The sequence below is a fragment of the Schistocerca gregaria genome, chromosome 2, assembly GCF_023897955.1.
Source record: "Schistocerca gregaria isolate iqSchGreg1 chromosome 2, iqSchGreg1.2, whole genome shotgun sequence".
NCBI classification, from domain to species: Eukaryota; Metazoa; Arthropoda; class Insecta; order Orthoptera; family Acrididae; genus Schistocerca; species Schistocerca gregaria.
The window spans coordinates 179,577,101-179,600,807 of NC_064921.1; the positions used below are offsets into that span (position 1 = coordinate 179,577,101).

The following is a 23,707-nucleotide window of genomic DNA, read 5'->3' on the forward strand; positions in this document are numbered from 1 at the left end:
AACTATTGCCACCTAAAATAACTCCGAAAGTATGATAGGAACTGAAAAGTTTGTGGGACAAATGTTGTATGGGACAACGCAGGCCATAATATGACGTTAGTTTTTTGTTGCTAGATGGGGTCGCGTCAGAGCTATGAAGGTCAGCTTTGTGTTTTTAAATGGGATGCTACAGTTCGGTACTTATTTTCTGATTGCGGCTACGGAGACAAATCCAATGATGTGTAACAGTAAGGCCTTTGAAGGTCAAAAAGGTGGCTTGAATGTCCATTTACAGAAGGTGTTCGAAGTGATGACCGTTGGTATCAAAGCATTGCTACAATCTTCTTATCACGGACTGAATGGCATTCCTTATCACCTCGGCACTTATCGAAGCACATACTCTGACAATTCTCTCTCGTATATCGTGCAAATAGTAAATATTCGCTGAATACGGCGTATCCATCTAACGTGCCATTGACATGTAAATACCATTCGACTGTTTCGCAATACAACACTAATAGGTGAGGTAAGAGTAGGATCGTCGAATCAAGTGAATAATATGAATGATCTGTTCCTCCGAAGAAAAAGTCGATATGATTCTCATTTACGCAGAATGCCAACGAAATTCAGTGAGAACTAGAGACTTATATGCTGAAAGACATCCTCAACGTACTCACCCTACACGTCTTACATTTAAATACGTGTATGATAAATTGAGAACAACTGGATCTTTAACGCATCGGAAACATATCCAGCAAAGAAAAGTTACTAACGAGGAAATGCCACTGTGGTTCGATATCCTTGTGTTAGTTCGCGTCAAATCGCAATGGAATCTGGCATGAGCCAAGTAGTCTTGTTCGTGTTCTGCATTGCCATAAATATCATCCTTACCATATCAGTCTCTACCAAGAGTTAACTGGTAAGGACAATATGCGTCGCATTGAATTCTGCCGATGGGCTCAACTTCAGATACTGAGGGATGACACATTTGTTAATTTGATTTTATTTACTGACGAGGCTACATTCACGAACTATGGAAATGTTAATTTGCGTAACATGCATTCTTGGGAAACTGAAAATCCATGTTGGCTGCGGCAAGTAGCACACCAAAAACCGTGGTCGGTGAATGTTTGGTGTGGAATTCTGGAGGACAAATTATAGGCCCCTATTTCATCGAAGGAAATCTTAATGGTAGGAAGTACACCACTTTCCTGCAAGAGACATTATGTCTGTTATGGAAGAAATTCCTTTAGGAACAGCGAACAGAATGTGATATCAACGCGATGGGTGTCCGGCACATATTTCGCTGATGGCTAGAAATGAGTTGCAGCGACACTTCCCAAAACCGTTGGATTGCACGCGGAGGAGATGTGTCGTGGCCGGCTCGTCCGCCAGACTTGACGCCTCTGGATTTTTTCGTGTGGGGATTCGTAAAAGCCATTGTTTTTAAAAACGTTCCAACTACACCTGAAGATCTGATAGAGACAAGAGTCAGAGAATGTGCTTCGATAAGTAGCGATGTGATAAGGAATGCTATTCAATCCGTGATAAGAAGATTGCAGTACTGCATTAATACCAATGGTCATCACTTCGAACACCTTCTGTAAATGGACGTTCATGCCACCTTTGTGACCTTCATTGACCTTCAAAGGCCTTATTGTAACACATGACTAGCTTCGTCTCGATAGCCGCTATCAGAAAATAAGTAAAAACCTATAGCATCACATTTAAGGAAATAAAGTTGACCTTGATATATCTGACGCGACCGCACCTAGCAACAAAAAGCCAACATCATATTATGGCCGCCGTTGACACATGGAACTTTTGTCCCACAAACTTTTTAGCAAATATCATACTTTCGGTGTTATTCTAGGTGGCAATAGTTTGTGACTCACCCTGTATATAGAGAGCTTCCGTAAGAGCGTGTAAAAAAGTAACGGGACATAAGGAATGCTCCACTGAAAAATTTGAGGCGGGGAACCTGGGGTCGAAGAAGCCAACTTAAGGGTATATGGAAGTAAACTTGTCTGCCGTTTTACCTTGCATTACTGTTTTCCAGCTTATTTACAAATAACATGCGAACAAGCTTGCACGTACTGTGTTGTTTATTTACATGTACATTCTTTATTTCCTACAAAGGAACTAGGACAAACCTGATCACTAGGAAGTCATGATGGAGGTTTTTGTTCATTTTACTTGTCCATAAGAGGGCTCTGTAGTATTTACACTGTCCCACGACAGAACGTGCTATGAATCAACGGCGGACCCGTTCATTACTCAGTTCTATTCAGAGACGTACAGTACAATACGATGGAGCAGTATCAGTAGACACGCAGGACTCACTGACATGCAGTGCTCTCGCTGCTGAAAGGTAATACAGGGAACGATTTCCTAACAGACATCATACATCACGACGAGTGTTTATTTCTCTCGATCGTCGAATGCATGGGAGATTGGTTCATTGGAAAGAAGAAACAAGGAACCTGGCAACATGACGAGTACTCGCACACCCGATATACAAGAGGAGACGCTGGTACGTGTTGCAGGCGGACCCCACTACAAGTACTCGTCGTGTTGCACCTGAAATGGGGGCTGCACATACTAGCGTGTGGCGAGTACTCCACGAACAACAGTTACACACATATAACCTCCACAACGAGCCCATGCAATGCTTGTGAGGAACTTTGCAGCAAGGGTTGCACTCTGTCAGTGGTTGCTCGAGCAATGAATTAATCGACCAGATTTCCTCCAAATCGTGCTGTTTACCTACGAGGTCTCATTTGATCGTGATGATATTTCGAACAGTAGGAATAGTCATGTGTGGGATGAGGAAAACCCTCACGCTCTAGTAGAGTCACACCATCAAGTACGTTTTGGTATGAGTATCTGTGCCGGCATTGTAGGCGACAGTCTCGTTGGGCCATTATCTTCTACCTGGTCGTATGAACGGCTACCTGTATTTGAGGTTCGTTCAAAACATTCTGCCGAGTTACTGGAGAACGTACCCTTCGCTGTTCGTGATGGGATGTGGATAAAACATGACGGTGCAACAACATCTCGCTTCAGTGTGGATGTCTGCAACTATCTAAATGCTGTATTGCTTGGTTGCTGGACTGGAATTGGGGCTCCTATTCCGTGGCCTGCGATATCTCCTTACCTGAATTCCTTGATTAATTCGTATGGGTATATCTAAAGTCACTTCTGTGTGAAATCCCAGAGGACAGGGACATGGAATTAGTTGCCGGAATTGTAGCTGTCTGCGATGTAATTCGAAACACACCAGGGATATTTGTCCGATGTCATGCTTCCATTGAGGCTGATGGTCGTAAGTTTCTGTAGATTTTGCAAGAAACAGTACAAATAGTACATTCATTGTATCAATGATGGTGTTTTTCAGTTAACTATAATTAATGTAAAAAAGTACACAGTAATGCGATTTCATTCCTATTATCGCCCTCATCTTGTGGTCGTGCGGTAGCGTTTTCGATTCCCACGCGCGGGTTGCCGGGTTCGATTCCCGGCGGGGTCAGGGATTTTCTCTGCCTCGTGATGGCTGGGTGTTGTGTGATGTCCTTAGGTTTAAGTAGTTCTAAGTTCTAGGGGACTGATGACCATAGATGTTAAGTCCCATAGCGCTCAGAGCCAGCCATTCCAATTATCGTCTTAAGCAGGCTTCTCCGACCCCCAGGTGCAATACCTCAAATTATTCAGTGGAGCGTTCTCTATGTCTTAAATTTTTGCACACTATTAGGGAGACACACTGTACAAAAAGAAATTCTTTACCATTCTTCCTGAATCTGGGTTTAGACGACCTGGTACACCGACCTGGTGCACTACTGACACTATGGTTGGTTTCAAAACTTTTGGACCAGAGCGAGAAGTTCGTGAGATCAATACAGCAAATCCAGATTTTCTTCGACTACGATGCAATGTTGCGCCCGCCGTTTGGCCGTGCGGTCTAACGCTCGGCTTTCCGGGTGGGAAGGAGCGCCTGGTCCCCGGCACGAATCCGCCCGGCGGATTTGTGTCGAGGTCCGGTGAGCCGGCCAGTCTGTGGATGGTTTTTAGGCGGTTTTCCATCTGCTTCGGCAAATGCGGGCTGCTTCCCCTTATTCCGCCTCAGTTACACTATGACGGCGAATGCTCCGCAAACAAGTTCTCCACGTACGCGTACACCACCATTACTCTACCACGCATACTTGGGGTTACACTCGTCTGGTGTGAGACGTTCCCTGGGGGGTCCACCGGGGGCCGAACCGCACAATAACCCTGGGTTCGGTGTAGGGTGGCGGAGGGGTGAAGTGGACTGAGGTAGTCGTCGTGGGGTTTCGGACCACTGCGGCTGCGGCGGGTTAACATAACATAACCTAACCTAACTAACGATGCAATGACTGATGCTTTGTACACTGGATCAGTTATCCTGCTGATACACAAAATGGCTTCATAACGAACTGTTCCTGCTGAGTGATAAGCATTCGATTTTGTTTAAAATGTTTTCAGTAATGGGTGGAATATTTAACTTGAATAATAGGCTCCCAACGTTGCATCACTCTTGCCGAACTCGCAGGATTGGAAGCTTGTTGTCACTGTGTCATCTCACCGGTCTGCCCCCTCCTTGCCCATTAACAACAGGTGTTGATAACACATCCGAGCTAGCATAAGATACCGCGTATCTTGGGTTGCGTATCTTGCCACATGTGGACAAGCACGAAATGCGGTGACGTTGGTCATTTTCGAGCACGAACGTTCGGCGAGTAATGGAGCCCCCAGGGACATAGCACGCATATCGCGAAAGAAGGCCAGTGTACAGTCGATAATATCTATCGGGAGGCCTCGTTATAAACGTGAAGTAAACTCTGCCGGCGGCTATCGAACGCAATGGACCCAACCGGCTGCAAGTTGTGGCTCATGTAGGCACGAATGACGCCTGCCGCTTGGATTCTGAGACCGTCCTCAGTTCCTTTAGACGGCTGGCTGCATTGGCAAAAGCATTTAGCATCACACGCGGGTCGCAAGCACGGCTCACTGTTCGCAGCATTGTATCAGAATCGATCGCTATCTCGATGTCTGAAGCCGAATGGGAAGTCTAAACTAGAGCCTCAGTCGGGCTCTGTGACTATCTTTGGTTCAGTTGAGGAGCCGAACACTTAAAACAAGCTATAATATGTGGGATACGGAAGTTTAAGGAATGACGAGATAGTTTGAAGTTCTCTAACGTTATAGATACAGCAATAAGGAATAGCGCAGTAGGCAACACAGTTGAAGAGGAGTGGACGTCTCTAAAAAGGGCCATCACAGAAGTTGGGAAGCAAAACATAGGTACAAAGAAGGTAGCTGCAAAGAAACCATGGGTAACAGAAGAAATACTTCGGTTGATTGGTGAAAGAAGGATGTACAAACATGTTCCGGGAAAATCAGGAATACAGAAATACAAGTCGCTGAGGAATGAAATAAATAGGAAGTGCAGGGAAGCTAAGACGAAATGGCTGCAGGAAAAATGTGAAGACATCGAAATGTATATTATTGTCGGAAGGACAGACTCAGATTACAGGAAAGTCAAAACAACCTCTGGTGACATTAAAAGCAACGGTGGTAACATTAGGAGTGCAACGGAAATTCCACTGTTAAATGCAGAGGAGAGAGCAGATAGGTGGAAAGAATACATTGAAAGCTTCTATGAGGGTGAAGATTTGTCTGATGTGATACAAGAAGAAACAGGAGTCGATTTAGAAGAGATAGGGGATCCAGTATTAGAATCGGAATTTAAAAGAGCTTTGGAGGACTTACGGTCAAATAAGGCAGAAGGGATAGATAACATTCCATCCGAATTTCTAAAATCATTAGGGGAAGTGGCAACAAAACGACTATTCACGTTGGTGTGTAGAATATATGAGTCTGGCGACATTCCATCTGACTTTCGGAAAAGTATCATCCACACAATTCCGAAGACGGCAAGAGCTGACAAGTGCGAGAATTATCGCACGATCAGCTTAAAGGCTCATACATCGAAGCTGCTTACAAGAATAATATACAGAAGAATGGAAAAGAAAATTGAGAATGTGCTAGGTGACGATCAGTTTGGCTTTAGGAAAAGTAAAGGCACGAGAGAGGCAATTCTGACGTTACGGCTAATAATGGAAGCAAGGCTAAAGAAAAATCAAGACACGTTCATAGGATTTATCGACCTGGAAAAAGCGTTCGACAATAAAATGATGCAAGCTGTTCGAGATTCTGAAAAAAGTAGGGGTAAGCTATAGGGAGAGACGGGTCATATAAAATATGTACAACAACCAAGAGGGAATAATAAAAGTGGACGATCAAGAACGAAGTACTCGTTTTAAGAAGGGAGTAAGACAAGGCTGTAGCCTTTCGCCCCTACTCTTCAATCTGTACATCGAGGAAGCAATGATGGAAATAAAAGAAAGGTTCAGGAGTGGAATTAAAATACAAGGTGAAAGGATATCAATGATACGATTCGCTGATGACATTGCTATCCTGAGTGAATGTGAAGAAGAATTAAATGATCTGCTGAACGGAATGAACAGTCTAATGAGTACACAGTATGGTTTGAGAGTAAATCGGAGAAAGACGAAGGTAATGAGAAGTAGTAGAAATGAGAACAGCGAGAAACTTAACATCGGGTTTGATGGTCACGAAGTCAATGAAGTTAAGGAATTCTGCTAACCAATGACGGACGGAGCAAGGAGGACATCAAAGGCAGACTCGCTATGGCAAAAAAGGCATTTCTGGCCAAGAGAAGTCTACTAATATCAAATACCGGCCTTAATTTGAGGAAGAAATTTCTGTGGATGTACGTCTGGAGTACAGCATTGTATGGTAGTGAAACATGGACTGTGGGAAAACCGGAACAGAAGAGAATCGAAGCATTTGAGATGTGGTGCTATAGACGAATGTTGAAAATTAGGTGGACTGATAAGGTAAGGAATGAGGAGGTTCTACGCAGAATCGGAGAGGAAAGGAATATGTGGAAAACACTGATAAGGAAAAGGGACAGGATGATAGGACATCTGCTAAGACATGAGGGAATGACTTCCATGGTACTAGAGGGAGCTGTAGCGGGCAAAAACTGTAGAGGAAGACAGAGATTGGAATACGTCAAGCAAATAATTGAGGACGTAGGTTGCAAGTGCTACTCTGAGATGAAGAGGTTAGCACAGGAAAGGAATTCGTGGCGGGCCGCATCAAACCAGTCAGTAGACTGACAAAAAAAAAAAAAAAAAAAAAAAAAAAAAAAAAAAAAAAAAAAAAAAAAAAATTAAATAAAATATGTGCTGTATGGTTCAGTGAAGTACTTCCGTTAACACAAATGTATTGGTGACTGGTTTTGATATGTTCGGTTTCCGCTCTAAACTGAAGGTCCCCTTTCTCTGGTAGGATTACTGGGGCTGGTTAAGAGCACACATATGACCGAAGTGCCATGAGATTGAAAGAACTTGTAGACTGTCGGCTGAACATCGCTATTGTGGGACTAACAATCAGTCCATAAGAATTTACTTTTATCTGAGACCTGTCTCTTGACTGATGTGTTCGTCGGTGATCTCGGTTTTCGGATGTCGTTCGTGTACATTGTTTCCAGTATATGTGCGGCCACATCTAAATTCTGCCACTCGATTATTAATGGTTGAAAATGAGTGCGCAGAATTTTCATAAACCTTCAGCAACTCTGAAGAATATCTGAAGTCGATATATACAGGGTGAGTCACCTAACGTTACAGCTGGATATATTTCGTAAAACACATCAAATACTGACGAACCGATTCCACAGACCGAACGTGAGGAGAGGGGCTAGTGTAATTGTTTAATACAAACCATACAAAAATGCACGGAAGTATGTTTTTTAACACAAACCTACATTTTTTAAAAATGTAATCACGTTAGTTTTGTTAGCACATCTGAACATTTAAACAAATACGTAATCAGTGCCGTTTGTTGCATGTAAATTGTTAATTACATCCGGATATATTGTAACCTAAAGTTGACGCTTGAAACCTCCGACGTTCAGTTGCGTGTTGTAACAAACACGGGCCACGGTCGGCGAGCAGCATCTGAAGGGACATGTTTACGATGACGACCGTGTTTACGAGAGTGGCTGTAGTGCACTGTTGTGGTTTGGTCTAGCTGCCGCAGTGTCCGCATGTAGCGCTTGCTGCTATTGTTATTCTGCATTCGTCTCCGCACGCAGACCAACTGTAGTACATCGTGTTACCAGACGTCTGTGATAGTGTAGTGTTGTAGGAACTGTGACCATGGTATATTCGAACTCTGAAAAGGCGAAGATGATGCTCATCTATGGCGAGTGTCGACGAAATGCAGCTGAAGCCTGCAAGGTGTATGCAGAACGGTACCCGGACAGAGAGCATCCAACGTGCCGCACATTGCAAAACATCTACCGCAAACAGTATGCAACAGGTATGGTCGTAGCACGCAAACGGGTCCGTAACAGGCCCGTCACAGGAGAAGCGGGTGTAGTTGGTGTGTTAGCTGCTGTTGCCATGAACCCATACATGAGTACACGGGACATTGCGAGAGCCGGTGGACTGAGTCAAAGTAGTGTCATGCGCATACTGCATCGTCACCGCTTTCACCCGTTTCATGTGTCGCTACATCAGCAATTACAAGGTGATGACTTTAATCATCGAGTGCAATTCTGTCAATGGGCATTAACAGAGAATGCGTTGCACTTCTATCTGTTCACCGATGAAGCGGGCTTCACAAACCACGGGGCAGTGAATCTACGGAACGTGCATTACTGGTCCGTGGACAATCCTCGCTGGCTCAGACAGGTAGAGCGACAGCGACCGTGGACTGTAAATGTATGGTGCGGAATCACTGGCGACCACCTCATTGGTCCTCACTACATTGCAGGGGCCCAAACAGCTGCAACAAACATCGCGTTTCTACAGAATGATTTGTCAACGTTGCTCGAAAACGTCCCACTGGCAACGCGTCGAAGTACGTGGTATCAGCATGATGGTGCACCTGAACATTCCGCAATTAACACTAGGCTGACCCTTGACAGGATGTTCGACGGGCGTTTCATAGGACGTGGAGGACGCATAAATTGGCCAGCCCGTTCTCCTGATCTTACACCTCTGGACTTCTTTCTGTGGGGTACGTTAAAGGAGAATGTGTACCGTATGTGCCTACAACCCCAGAGGATATGAAACAACGTATTGTGGCAGCCTGCGGCGACATTACACCATATGTACTGCGGCGTGTACGACATTCATTATGCCAGAGATTGCAATTGTGTGCGGCAAATGATTGCCACCACATTGAATATCTATTGGCCTGAAAGTAATTCCGCGTACCTCCTTGACACGTGAGTTATGTTAATGTTCGACATGTACCAGGTGGTATAAATGCTGTCTTTGTAACAACCTGTAAATATTTTAAGAGCGGAAATGAGAAACGTTCTAAGTGCCAAATCCGAGATTTGTCAGGAGACTGAAAAAAGAAATGTATCTCACAACTTTGAAATATGGAAAGGTCTTGACCGCATAATTATTTATTAAGGGTTACACGCTTCAAAATTTCCTCGTCAGAGAGAAGCTGTGGAATAAAGTTTGCAAAGGAATTGGCGATAACAAATGTGTACATACTGAGGTAAGTATCCATGTTAGTGATCCATATGCAGAATTTTCAGTATAATACTTATGTTTAAAACAAATTTAGCAAAAGGCTTGCAAAAGTGAGCGCACAGACTGAATACAATACAGAGCACCTATAGGCATACGTGACAGTACCGCTGTCTATTCGAAGAGAACAAGTGCCAAACTGACTGTAGCGATCAAGCTATCAAGAACTAAACGAAGGCCTCTACCACGGATGTATTTATCCATCAAGTAATGGGACAATGTGTGTCTGTCTGTACATACCTGTCTTACATCCAAAAAAATCAAAAGATATTTTCTTACCCCCGAATTATGCCTGTAACCACATCACCGCAAAAAATGAGAGAAATTAGAAAATACTTTATTAAGAACGTTCTAAGTTACATACCAAGAAACTGACTGGTTCTAAGCATCAATAAGAGAGTTTTTACACAATTATATTTGCAAAGAAGGAAACAGTAACCAGCCATTCTTAATAACGGTATTTATGCACACATATGGCGTCGTTATCGGTCTCGAACTAACAGGTTGTTCACGTTTATATTAAATTTGTTGTTCACATTTCTTGGCTTTTACTTTTCCAGCGGACATTGTAAACTGCAAAGAAATACAATATAAACGTGAACAGCCTATGAACCTATCAGCTCGAAATACGCAACACAGCTATTTGAGTAAATACGAGGCGCGTTCAACAAGTAATGCAACACATTTTTTCTGAAGCTCTTTTAGCTACAAAGCTCTATTTTTCAACGTAATGTTCGTTCAGTGTGAAGGCCTTACGCCACCTCATTTGCAGGGCCCCTGTGCCCGCATAGTATCACTTTTCTGGTCGAGTTCTGAGTCAACGTTTTGCTTCATCAGTAACCTTCCAGCCGGCCGCTGTGGTAGTGAGGTTCTAGGCGCTTCATTCCGGAATCACGCACCTGCTACGGTTGCAGGTTCGAATCCTGCCTCGGCCATGGATGTGTGTGATGTCCTTAGGTTAGTTCGGTCTAACTAGTTCTATGTTCTAGGCGACTGCTGACCTCAGCTGTTAAGTCCCATAGTGCTCAGAGCCATTTTTTTTTTATTGGGTCAAAGAGATGGAAGACGGAAGATGCGAGATCCATACTGTGTGGTGGATGAGGAAAAACAATCCAATGAAGTTTTGTGAACTCCTGTCGGGAGCGCAGACTTGTGTGAGGTCTTGCGCTATCATGGAGAAGGACAGTTCGTCTGCATTTTTTGGCGATGAACAAGCTGAAGTTGTTCATTCAGTTTCTTGAAAGTGGCACAATACACTCCCGATTGATTGTTACACATTGAGGGAGGACATCAAACAGAGTAAACACATCAGAGTCACAGGAGATCATCGCCATGACCTTACCAGCCGGGGTCGCAGATTTGAACGTTTTCTTCGGAGGAGAGAGTATCGTGGTGCCACTACATGTATTACCGTTTTGTTTCTGGTTTTAAGTGATGTACCCATGTTTCTCGCTTGTGACGATGTTCGAGAAAAATTGTCAGATCAACCTCGTAACGCGGGAGCACTTCCGCACAGATGGTTCTCCGTTGCTCTTTATGGTTTTCTGTTAGGCAGCGAGGAAACCAGCGGGCACACACCTTTGAGAACCTCCTCTGATGGATGAAAGTGTCGGTACTGTCAAGGGACACGTCCAGTTGTGCAGCGAGGTGTTTCACTGTGATCCGTCGATCGCCTCGAATGAGAGTGTCCGCACGTTCCAACATTGCAGAAGCCACAGCTGTGTGCAGCCGGTTGGCACGCGGAAGATCGGACAGGTTTGCCATAATGACAGACGACTCGCCCAACGGCTCTCCGTGCTTTTGGTTACTGCCAGGTCTCTGCAGAGATTCTGCAAGCGCCTATGAACATCGTGCGATGCTCTGGTTTTTCCGCCTAAAGGAACTCAGTGACAGCTTTCTGCTTGAAATGCGTCTCCTTTACAGAAATTATTTTGAAGGCAATGTATTGTGCCGCCACTCATCGGAGCTCCATGAAACTACAGAGTATGAAGGGGGAATAGTCCACGATATCCCTCAACAAATTCGCCAGAACTGACCGAGAAAAATAGTGTTGCATTACCTGATGAATGACCTTCATAAATAGCATTTTAACAGTGGGTCGTTATTGGTTTCTTCACGACAAGAATCAAATTGTATTTTGTACACAGCCACAGTTTCAAAAACGTCAGTTCTCAACAAAATAGAAGGAAGAAAGTTTTTGTTCCAAGTGCTACCAACACTGAGGCGATACATTTTGTTTGTAGTAATACAAGTGCAGAAATACAGCATTAGGTCTTTAACTAGTAGAACTGTAGTCAACAAAAACAATGTCTCATATCTTTTAGATTTTGGAATTAGAGAGGGAAGTATAGCTTGGCACAAAGACCATGCATCATCTACTAACGCGTGTATGAAACACTTTGTCCATATTTTGGCACATGGATGAAGTTTAGGGGTGTGTAACAAAATAACGTGAAAACAACAGCACTTAAAACGCGATCTGAGAAAAGATGGCACTTTGAAATTTTTCCATTTCCGCTTTGTCTCGTATAGCACACCCACGTTATCCAGCATGACAGCCAGGAGATGATAAAGTCTTTTTTATTACAGAGGGTGGGCCAAGGAGGTTGTTCTGATTTCTGAAGATTACTGGTATATCTTCTACATGAAACTTGAGGTGGATTTTAATTTAAGCATAGAAATTAAAAGTTCACCTCGGCGCCAGCTGTAGGATGCCGGTTCCTGTTGTTGTTGGGAGGGCTCTCCCTGATGCAGCTCGCTCCCTCCCTCCCTTGTTTGTTAGCCAACGTGCTTGTAGATGGCGATAATACAGCAACAATGTGCATTCTGTCTCCTCCGTTTCAACAGATGCAATTCGTCACGACGGTGCGGCGTGATTTTCGTCCAGGATGGAGCCCTGCACCTCCTACAGGTCACAGCATTCGACGATAACAAAGTCAGTTTCAAGACACTGGCCGTTTATGTGCGTGAAATGCTACAGGTTACTCCTATGTGGTCGTTCAAGGCGTATTGAATAATGTGCACAAAGCCCAACTAGGTGTTGTCGAGAACCCGGCGAGAGTTGGCCATTCCCCGTGGCCCTTCATGTTGGTGATAAGCACATCTTTTAGAGGTTTGCGAATTCATTGATTGAAAGATAACAGTTTCCTTTCTCTATTAGTGTTCAGTGATGGGGCAACGTTCCATCTGAGTGATATGCCGCGACGTAATCTGGGCAACACATCTGCCACATACACGGTCCAGCCACATTATTGTGACCACATGCCAAAAGCCTAGTAACCAGCTTCTGCACACGTGCAGGAAGAGAGTCGGTGAAGTTCTGGAACATACCGACAGGAACGTGGAACCATTCCGACTCCACTGACGTCCCCAGCTGCGCTATGTTTCTCGGTTGAGTATCCACGGCGCGAACACTCCGATCGAGATGGTACCACAAATTCTACAGGGTGAAAAGTATTTAAACCGACAAACTCTGGGAGGTTGTGGGGAACATCAAAGCAAATATTTTCCCTAATGTCATTTTTTCCTATGAGGAGTATTTAAACCGGTAGGGGAAGATTTCTCTGGCGGCAAATTAATTAAACCAACCTTTTTTTTATGGTCACGAGACAACAGATTAACACAACCCAATTTCAATTGCAGAAGGTTTTCAAAAATGTCTCCATTTACACGTAAACAAAGGTTACACCGTCGGATCATGTTCGGTCTGACACGGGCAAAGACCCCACGAGTATCCTGAATTGTTCCTGCTGCTGCTACTATCCGGACAATCAGATCCTCTTCTGATGCAACAAGAGTTACGTAAACAAGGTTGCGCATCTCTCCCCAAACAAAAAAGTCCATATCTGCGGATCGAGCAGGCCATGGTACAGGACCACGTCTGCCAATCCACCTTTCTGGGAACCGTCGATGCAGGAATCGACGCACACAACGAGTGAAGTGTGCCGGTAATCTGCTAAATGACCGGGTCTCATGCAGACGTTGGTACACAGTAGCAAAGGTCGTATGGTGCGGGATACGGCGATTAGGGTGTAGTACGCACCAACCATATCAGTGTACCCACACCAGGTGTATCACTCCTTTAGTAAACAAAGACAATGCACTGCTACACTGGTGGACAGCAGTTGCCTACAACTGAAGATCGTAATATGTCCTCTAACAACTGAATATACACTCCTGGAAATGGAAAAAAGTATACATTGACACCGGTGTGTCAGACCCACCATACTTGCTCCGGACACTGCGAGAGGGCTGTACAAGCAATGATCACACGCACGGCACAGCGGACACACCAGGAACCGCGGTGTTGGCCGTCGAATGGCGCTAGCTGCGCAGCATTTGTGCACCGCCGCCGTCAGTGTCAGCCAGTTTGCCGTGGCATACGGAGCTCCATCGCAGTCTTTAACACTGGTAGCATGCCGCGACAGCGTGGACGTGAACCGTATGTGCAGTTGACGGACTTTGAGCGAGGTCGTATAGTGGGCATGCGGGAGGCCGGGTGGACGTACCGCCGAATTGCTCAACACGTGGGGCGTGAGGTCTCCACAGTACATTGATGTTGTCGCCAGTGGTCGGCGGAAGGTGCACGTGCCCGTCGACCTGAGACCGGACCGCAGCGACGCACGGATGCACGCCAAGACCGTAGGATCCTACGCACTGCCGTAGGGGACCGCACCGCCACTTTCCAGCAAATTAGGGACACTGTTGCTCCTGGGGTATCGGCGAGGACCATTCGCAACCGTCTCCATGAAGCTGGGCTATGGTCCCGCACACCGTTAGGCCGTCTTCCGCTCACGCTCCAACATCGTGCAGCCCGCCTCCAGTGGTGTCGCGACAGGCGTGAATGGAGGGACGAATGGAGACGTGTCGTCTTCAGCGATGAGAGTGTCTTCTGCCTTGGTGCCAATGATGGTCGTATGCGTGTTTGGCGCCGTGCAGGTGAGCGCCACAATCAGGACTGCATACGACCGAGGCACACAGGGCCAACACCCGGCATCATGGTGTGGGGAGCGATCTAGTACACTGGCCGTACACCTCTGGTGATCGTCGAGGGGACACTGAATAGTACACGGTACATCCAAACCGTCATCGAACCCATCGTTCTACCATTCCTAGACCGGCAAGGGAACTTGCTGTTCCAACAGGACAATGCACGTCCGCATGTATCCCGTGCCACCCAACGTGCTCTAGAAGGTGTAAGTCAACTACCCTGGCCAGCAAGATCTCCGGATCTGTCCCTCATTGAGCATGTTTGGGACCGGATGAAGCGTCGTCTCATGCGGTCTGCACGTCCAGCACGAACGCTGGTCCAGCAGAGGCGCCAGGTGGAAATGGCATGGCAAGCCGTTCCACAGGACTACATCCAGCATCTCTACGATCGTCTCCATGGGAGAATAGCAGCCTGCATTGTTGCGAAAGGTGGATATATACTGTACTAGTGCCGACATTGTGCATGCTCTGTTGCCTGTGTCTATGTGCCTGTGGTTCTGTCAGTGTGATCATGTGATGTATCTGACCCCAGGAATGTGTCAATAAAGTTTCCCCTTCCTGGGACAATGAATTCACGGTGTTCTTATTTCAATTTCCAGGAGTGTAGTAATACGGCCTGCACCAGTTTAGGTAATCCTCATAGGAAAAAATGACATTAGGGAAAAATATTTGTTTTGATGTCTCTACAACCTCCCAGAGTTTGTCGGCGTAAATACTTTTCACCCTGTATAGTGGGTTTAAATCCGGGGAGTGTGGTGGCTAGAGGAGTGCGGTAAATTAATCCTCGTTCTCTTCGAAACACGCACATACACTGCGAGCTGGTTGAAGCGTTGCATTGTCCTGCTGGTAGATTCCATAGCTCAGAGGAAGGAACACCTGTTTTGGTTGTCTTCTTAGGTTAAACAACCATGACGATTGACGTATATTCACAATCTAAACTGCATGCATGAGTGGACATAGTCCCCAAGGATAGTTGCACACTTGCCTTGATCCATTGTGCCTTTCAGAATATCGAGATTACATCTACATCTACATCCATACTCCACAAGCCACCTGACGGTGTGTGGCGGAGGGTACTTTGGGTACCTCTATCGGTTCTCCTTTCTATTCCAGTCTCGTACTGTTCGTGGGAAGAAAAATTGTCGGTATGCCTATGTGTGGGCTCTAATCTCTCTGATTTTATCCTCATGGTATCTTCGGGAGATATACGTAGGACGGAGCAATGTACTGCTTGACTCCTCGGAGAAGGTATGTTTTCGAAACTTCAATAAAGCCCGTACCGGGCCAATGTGCGTCTCTCTTGTTGAATCTTCCACTGCAGTTTATCTGTCATCTCCGTAACGCTTACGCGATTACTAAATGATCCTGTAACGAAGCGCTCTGCTCTCCGTTGGATCTTCTCTGTCTCTTCTATCAACCATATCTGGTACTGATCCCACACCGGTGAGTAGTATTGAAGCAATGGGCGAACAAGTGTACTGTAACCTACCACCTTTGTTTTCGGACTGCATTTCCTTAGAATTCTTCCAATGAATCTCGGTCATCTGCTTTTCTGACGATAAATTTTTTATGGTCATTCGATTTTAAATCACTCCTAATGCCTACTCGCAGATAATTTATGGAATTAACTGCTTCCAGGTGCTGACCTTCTATACTGTAGATAAATGATAAAGAATCTTTCTTTCTATGTATTCGCGGGACATTACACTTGTCTATATTGAGATCCAATTGCCATTCCCTGCACCATGCGTCGATTCGTTGCAGATTACCCAGGGAATGCTACGAAAACATACCCGAGACCACAACGCTTCATCCCCAGGCCGGGACCCTTCCAACGATTGTTGCAGGGTGTTTAGCTTCAGGCGTTTCACACCGTACACGCCAACGGTAATCTGTCCAATGAAGCATAAAACGTGATTCATCTGGAAAGGCCACCTATCCAGTTGCGGTAAGGGGTGCAAATTCTAACTTTCGTCACCGAAGAACAGCAGTCAACGCGAGTGCATTAACCAAGCGGCTCCTGCAGGGCCCATAAGCAGCAAAATTCGCTGAACAGTCGTTAATTAGACAGTGTCGGTAGCTTCATTGGCTCATCTGGACGGTCAGTCCCTCAAGAGTTGCACGTCTAGTCGCCCGTACAAATCTCCGCAGCCGCCGTTCGACCCTTTCACTTATGGCCCCTGGTGCACCACATTTGCCTCGGCACGGTTTTGAGATAGCGCCATTTTGCTATGCACGGTATACTTTAACCACGGCGGCACGCGAACAGTTTACAAATGTGGCAGTTTTGGGAATCTTCCACTCTTGGCGTGAAAGCCAATGATCAGTCCCTTTCGGACGTCACATAATCGCTCGTTTTCCACAACAAGACAACTGTGCTATATATTCGCGTCTCCCGCCGTGCTTCAAATAGCCCCACCAACATGCTGTAAATAGCTTCCAATGCTAGTGCTCCCATCTGCCGTCTGCGAGTGGTTTTTTGCACGTTGACGTCGAACATGGGTGGTAGTCACTTTAATGTGACTGGACAGAGTACCATAGAACTGCAGGAGGAAGACTGTGTAAAGCTTCATGTGTATTGCGTCGTACCGTGAGAAAACATTTCGGCTCCTTCCTTTTTTCCGTTAAAGACTGTTACAGGATCACGAACGTAAATACGTTGGAGATCTGGCATTTTTTTGCATTTGAGAGAACATACCGAAATTTTAATTTTCCAACGAGAAAGAGTATTACCGTACAGAGACTTACGTATGACAGCATTTCTCAATAGTGGGTTGTTTCAACACTGGATCGGGCCAAGAGGTTGTAAGTATCTTGCATTGCACCACTGGCCTCCAAGGTCGCCTGATCTCGCAGTATGTGATTTCTTTTGTTGCGCTGCATATTTCTAAAAGACTCCATGCCTTCTCTTTCAGTAACTTTGCGTCAACTACGACGGCGCATAGTGCTATGAATGTAATAATTGCATATACCAGGTGATCAAAAAGTCAGTGCAAATTTGAAAACTGAATAAATCACGCAATAATGTAGATAGAGAGGGACACACATTGACACACATGCTTAGAATGACATGGGGTTTTATTAGAACCAACAAAATACAAACGTTCAAAACATGTCCGACAGATGGCGCTTCATCTGATCAGAATAGCACTAATTAGCATAACAAAGTAAGACAAAGCAAAGATGATGTTCTTTACAGGTAATGCTCAATGTTTCCAACATCATTCCTCAACAATAGCTGTAGTCGACGAATAATGTTGTGAGTTATGGTGAGGCATCGGCGTCAGATGTTGTCTTTCAGAAAGCGTAGAGATGTCGGTCGATCACGATACATTTGCGACTTCAGGTAACCCCAAAGCCAATAATCGCACGGATCGAGGTCTGGAGACCTGGGAGACCAAGCATGACGAAAGTGGCGGCTGAGCACACGATCATCACCAAACGACGCCCGCGCAAGAGATCTTTCACGTGTCTAGCAATACTTTTTTTGGTTCTAATAAAACCCCATGTCATTTCAAGCATGTGTGTCAATTGTTACCTCTCCATCTACGTTATTCCGTGGTTTATTTAGTTTTCAAATTTATACTGACTTTTGATCACCCAGTGTACCCCATAAAAAGTATGGCCTAAGTTTTGAGTATCGCCTGGATGTTTGTTGTGCGTCTGGTGGAAGGCTCGTTCAACATTTACTAAAGGCAAATGAAGAGATAAAAGTAATTTGAAAAGGTAATTGTGCTTGCATGCATAAGATATTAGCTTGTAAAATCGGATGTTTATTTCGAAAAACTTTGTAGTTCTATATGCAAGTTAAAACTCACCAAAGTTTCTATCTTCAATTATGTGAAAGACATTGTCTCGTGCAAGTATATGAAACTTTCTGAGCTACACTAAATTTAGCTACGTTTCTTTATTTCTTGATAGAAACTGGAATCATCGTGTGCCATCATTCTCAAACTCTGGTGTATTCGTGTTTGGAAATGCGGAAAGCATTCAGAAGAAACACCAGCCGATGAAAGTGGTACGGAAGCATAAAAACAAAAAAATCTCATAGCAATGATCCGCTCCATGACTCCATTAGAGGTACCTTACAATCGTCACCGAATGGCAAATTAGGCGTCCGTTGATAACAACATGGTTTCTACTCACTACGCACTGCTTTAGAAACAAGTCAATGTCGTTGGGAAGTAATGCTTGCTTATTTGTTGACGGTCGATTTATTACGAAATAATCAAACGGTTTCAACCACAATAGCCATCTTCAGATGCTAAAAGCGGCGTTTAGTGAACAAATGTTTATGCATCGTCAACGCATCATTTGTTCACAAAATGCCGCTCTTAGCATCAGTAAGTGTCCAGCGTGCTGAAACAGGTTATGATTGTTTCATAAAAAGTAACTGTGCAAGAAATAAACAATAATTATGAAATGTCAGCCACCGTCTTCTTAAACGAAATGTAGTTATTTTGTCAGTTGCATAGTCGTACACAATAGAACACCTAACTATACTGACATGGTCGTCAGGAGAGTGGGCAGTATTTACCTTCTTGCCGTCGCGAAACTTGACAGGCCCCTCAACGATGGTGCTGCTGTCCATCGCTGGCGCGAGGCGCGCGTCATCACAGCTACTGGCTGTTCGCGAACCGCCGGCTGGCAAACACGCCGCCAGCTGCGCGCGCAACCTGCGACCTGCTGACATCTGTCGGCAGGCGCGGAAACTACCTGCGCTTTGTTTGAAGAGACGGAGTTCGCTGTCAGATGTGGGTTCGGTGTAATTACCGGGGTTGTTTTGTAAGTCGCGTGGAACTACTTAAGACGAGGCGGTCGCGTGCTCTGAGGTCTGAACTTCTCATCGGTACAAAATGACGTACGGTTCTGCTGAGAGGCGCTATTTGAGACCTTCTAAGGCGTTCGTAAAACACTCGCATTACTCTTGCTGGAGTGTATTAACGTGCTGAGAATGTAACACAAATCACGTGCTGTGAAAGTTGTTACCGTCTGACAAAGAACATACACTAGCGGCCTTAGCTGCAAGGAAGACGTTCGACACATAATGTTGTATGTGCCGTAAGATGAATATTTGTTCTTAACTCTCTTTCTAAGTAATTTACGAAATAATTGTTAAATTTTTATATCCGTAGCTTTAGTAAAATATCAGAAACCCTGAACAGTCGTGAAACAAATAGAGAGATGAATATCTGTAAAGTAAATAATCGGATAATATAAAATAAATTAATGAAATGACGTAAGCTACAGTGAATTAACAAAGAATTGAAGTTACATAAAACTGAACACACCACAGTGAAAGCAAGAGAATATAAACGCTGTTGTGACCTGGTAGTCAAAGAAGGCAGGATTTACTTACGACTGTGGACGGGGCCCGAATCAGTTACTATTGATTTGCTTTTGCAATTTCACACATTTCTTTTAAGATGATAATTCTAGCCTCAGCAATAAATAAATAAAACATCACACGTTAATAATAGGGAAGAAACAACTGTGTAATTAGTAGTACTTTCAGTACCTTACAAATTACCAAATGAGCATAAAATACGGACACAGCAAATAATGTTTTGAAAACATGCCAAGGTGGTCGCAATTAGAATTTTAAGGCAAGTAACTACAGTCACAGCTGAAGGCCTTTAACGCCAAGAATAGCAATTATTTAAGAAATTTAACAACATACTTTCAAACAGCAATGCAATAGCAAGAGTTAATTTAAAAGACTGTCAACTGATAACCAAACAGGTCAGACAAACGTTGATAACTTGGTAATACAATAATAAAATAATAACACAATAAAAAAACACAAGGTCCAATCACAGACGGTGCTCCAAGAATCGACCTCTGAGTAGGTCAGGCCAAAAACACTTTCACGAGCAATGAGAAAGGCAGCCAAGTGTTGCATTCACATCACGAGATGGTAACTCAGACTAGTGGCAGTTTAACGAGTGACTAACGATAATCTTCGTGAGGCTACCTGACGTCCAATAAACCAAATGCAAAGATGTAAAAATACGCCAAAGCCAGAATCGGAGGTCTGGACTCCACCCGCACAATACTGTGCTTAGAGCGCCCGGAACAAGAAAGGAATCACTACCACCAAGGTAGAAGAATCGCCAACCAACCTACATTCAAGAAAGCTGTCAAACTTACACGCCTCACTGAACAGCGGCGGCAAGGCGAGAAAACGTACACAGCCGTTACATACACTAACCCCCAGGGCAGGTAACTGGGGCGTTAGCGGGCACTAGGCAGGAAAATACACCCGGTTGAACTTAGCAATTGTAACAAGCTGAAGATGGTAAATAGTAATTAGAAGCCCAGAAAAGGTAATCAGATTCGCCTTCCCCAAGCACTCCACTCTTTGCTCTTCGTCTCGGCGACACTATGAGCAGCAACACGAACCCAAGTCACTGGAGAATCGCGAGATTTCACGATGGTGGAGGTTTGTCTACTCGAATGCAAATGGACTCAAAACTTGCAGGATCCGGTTTCGACGGGTTCGTGCACCTTCGTGACCACAGCCCTTCAACCCAGCAGTCCATGCGCGTCGCCAGCGGTCCCAGTGTGTTCTCGCTCTGTGTGGAACTGGCTCCCCCTGCCTCCATAACCGAACTGATCGCTCACAAGGCACGGAAGAACAACGACGTCACCCCAAAGATAGGGCCACAGTTACTACATATTGATAACGCCGCTGCTGCCACTAGCGGACAGGCTACGATTGCGAAACCGAGTGGTGCCAGTCAACACAAGAAGAAGACAAGCAACCGCAATCATGTCAACTAAACGATGCAGTGTGGCCTCCAACAGAGGACGGAAACCTACAACAGCATCAACGCGAGCTTCAGCATTGCTATAAGTAGCACATATTTCTGTAGATGACTGTTCTACATCTACTTGTATACTTATATTCTGCAAACCACTTTAAAGTGGACGGTAGGGGGTATTTTCCGTTGAATCAGTTATTAGGGGTTTTTCCCAGTTCCTGTCACATATGGAGAGTGGGGAGAATGATTGTTTAAATGCTTCTGTGCGTGCTGCAATTAATCTAATTTCCTCTTCACGATCTCTACGGGAGGGATATGTGACGCATTGTAGTGTATTATTAGAGCCATCATTTAAAGTCAGTTCTTGAAACTTTGTTTGTAGACTTTCTTGGGACAGTCTACATCTCTCTTGAAGAGTCAGCCACTTCAGTTTTTTCAGCATCTCTGTGATACGCTCCGACGAATGAAACAAGCCTATGACCGTTCGTGCTGCCTTCAGTATGCCCTGTTAATCCTATCTGGTGCGGGTCTCGCACACGTGAGCAATATTCTGGGATGGGTCGCACAAGTGATTGTTATGTAAACTCGTTTGTTTACTGATTGCACTTCCCCAGCATTCTAGCGATAAACCGGTCAATCACCTGCTTTACCCACGGCTGAGAGTATGTGTTCATTCTGACCAAGTTGCCAATCTTTGCACCACTTTGAAATCTTATCAAGATCTGACTGGGTAATTATGCAGCTTCTATCAGACAGTTCTTCATTACAGATATCTGCATCATTTGCAAAAAGTCTGTGGCTACTATTAATATTGTCCGCACGTTCACTAATATATAACATTAACACTTCATTCGAAATTAATTCTGAATCTGTCGAAGACACTGACTCCAGTGTGTCTCGTAGCGTCCGCCCTACCAAAAACTCCTCGGTCCAGTCACAGATTTCGTTTGGTGTCCCATACTATCGTACTTTTGATAGTAAGTATAGATATGGTACTGAGTCAAGTACGTTTCGGATATTAGGACGTACAGCATCTATCTGACTGCCTTGATCCAAAGCTTTCAGTATGTCATGTGAGAAAAATGCGAGTTGGGGTTCACATGATCCATGTTTTCCCAATTCATGCTGACTGACTGGCATGGAGGAGGTCAATGTGTTCTAGGTACGTCAATATAACTTAGAATACGTTGTAAGATCCTACAATAAATCGATATAAACGATATTGTACCGTAATTTATTGGATCACTTATACTAACCTTCACGTACTTACATTACTGGCCATTAAAATTGTTACACCAAGGAGGAATGCAGATGATGAACGGGTATTCATTGGACAAATATATTATACTAGAATTGACATGTGATTACATTTTCACGCAATTTGGGTGCTTACATCCTGAGAAATCAGTACCCAGAACAACCACCTCCGGCCGTGATAACGGCCTTGATAATACTGGGCATTGAGTCAATCAGAGCTTGGATGGCGTATACAGGTACAGCTGCCCATGCAGCTTCAACACGATACTACAGTTCATCAAGAGTAGTGACTGGCGTATTGTGAGGAATCAGTTGCTCGGCCACCATTGACAAGACGTTTTCAGTTAGTGAGAGATATGGAGAATGTGCTGGTCAGGGCAGCAGTCGAACATTTTCTGTATCCAGAAAGGCCCGTACAGGGCCTGCAACATGCGGTCCTGCATTATCCTGCTGAAATGTAGGGTTTCGCAGGGATCGAATGAAGGGTAGAGCCACGGGTCGTAACACATCTGAAATGTAACGTCCACTGTTCAAAGTGGACAAGAGGTGACCGAGACGTGTAACCGATGGCATCCCATACCATCACGCCAGGTGATACGCCAGTATGGCGATGACGAATACACGCTTCCATTGTGCGTTCACCGCAATTTCGGCAAACACGGATGCGACCGTCATGATGCTGTAAACAGAACCTGGATTCATCCGAAAAAATGACGTTTTGCCATTCGTGCACCCAGGTTCGTCGTTGAGTACACCATCGCAGGCGCTCCTGTCTGTGATGCAACGTCAAGGGTAGCCGCAGCCATGGTCTCCGGGCTGATAATCCATTCTGCTGCAAACGTCGTCGAACTGTTCGTGCAGATGGTTGTTGTCTTGCAAAACGTCCCCATCTGTTGACTCAGGGATCGAGACGTGGCTGCACGATGCGCTACAGCCGTGCGGATAAGATGCCTGTCATCTCAACTGCTAGAGATACGAGGCCGTTGGGAACCAGCACGGCGTTCCGTATTACCTTCCTGAGCCCACCGATTGCATATTCTGCTAGCAGTCATTGGATCT

At 44.9% G+C, this 23,707-nt stretch overlaps 1 protein-coding gene across 3 annotated transcripts in view; it reads right to left on the reverse strand.

The window, feature by feature from the left end:
• Positions 1-23,707, reverse strand: part of LOC126336640 (uncharacterized) — a 1,144,005-nt gene that overhangs the window by 280,784 nt on the left and 839,514 nt on the right. Inside the window, exon 1 of one of the 3 annotated variants that reach the window (XM_050000561.1) lies at positions 19,165-19,245. The exons of the other annotated variants lie outside the window; for them this stretch is intronic. Coding sequence (XP_049856518.1) covers positions 19,165-19,218 — 54 coding nt within the window. The 5' untranslated portion in view covers positions 19,219-19,245. Of the gene's footprint in view, positions 1-19,164; positions 19,246-23,707 lie in introns of those variants that run through there. 3 annotated transcript variants of the gene reach the window in all.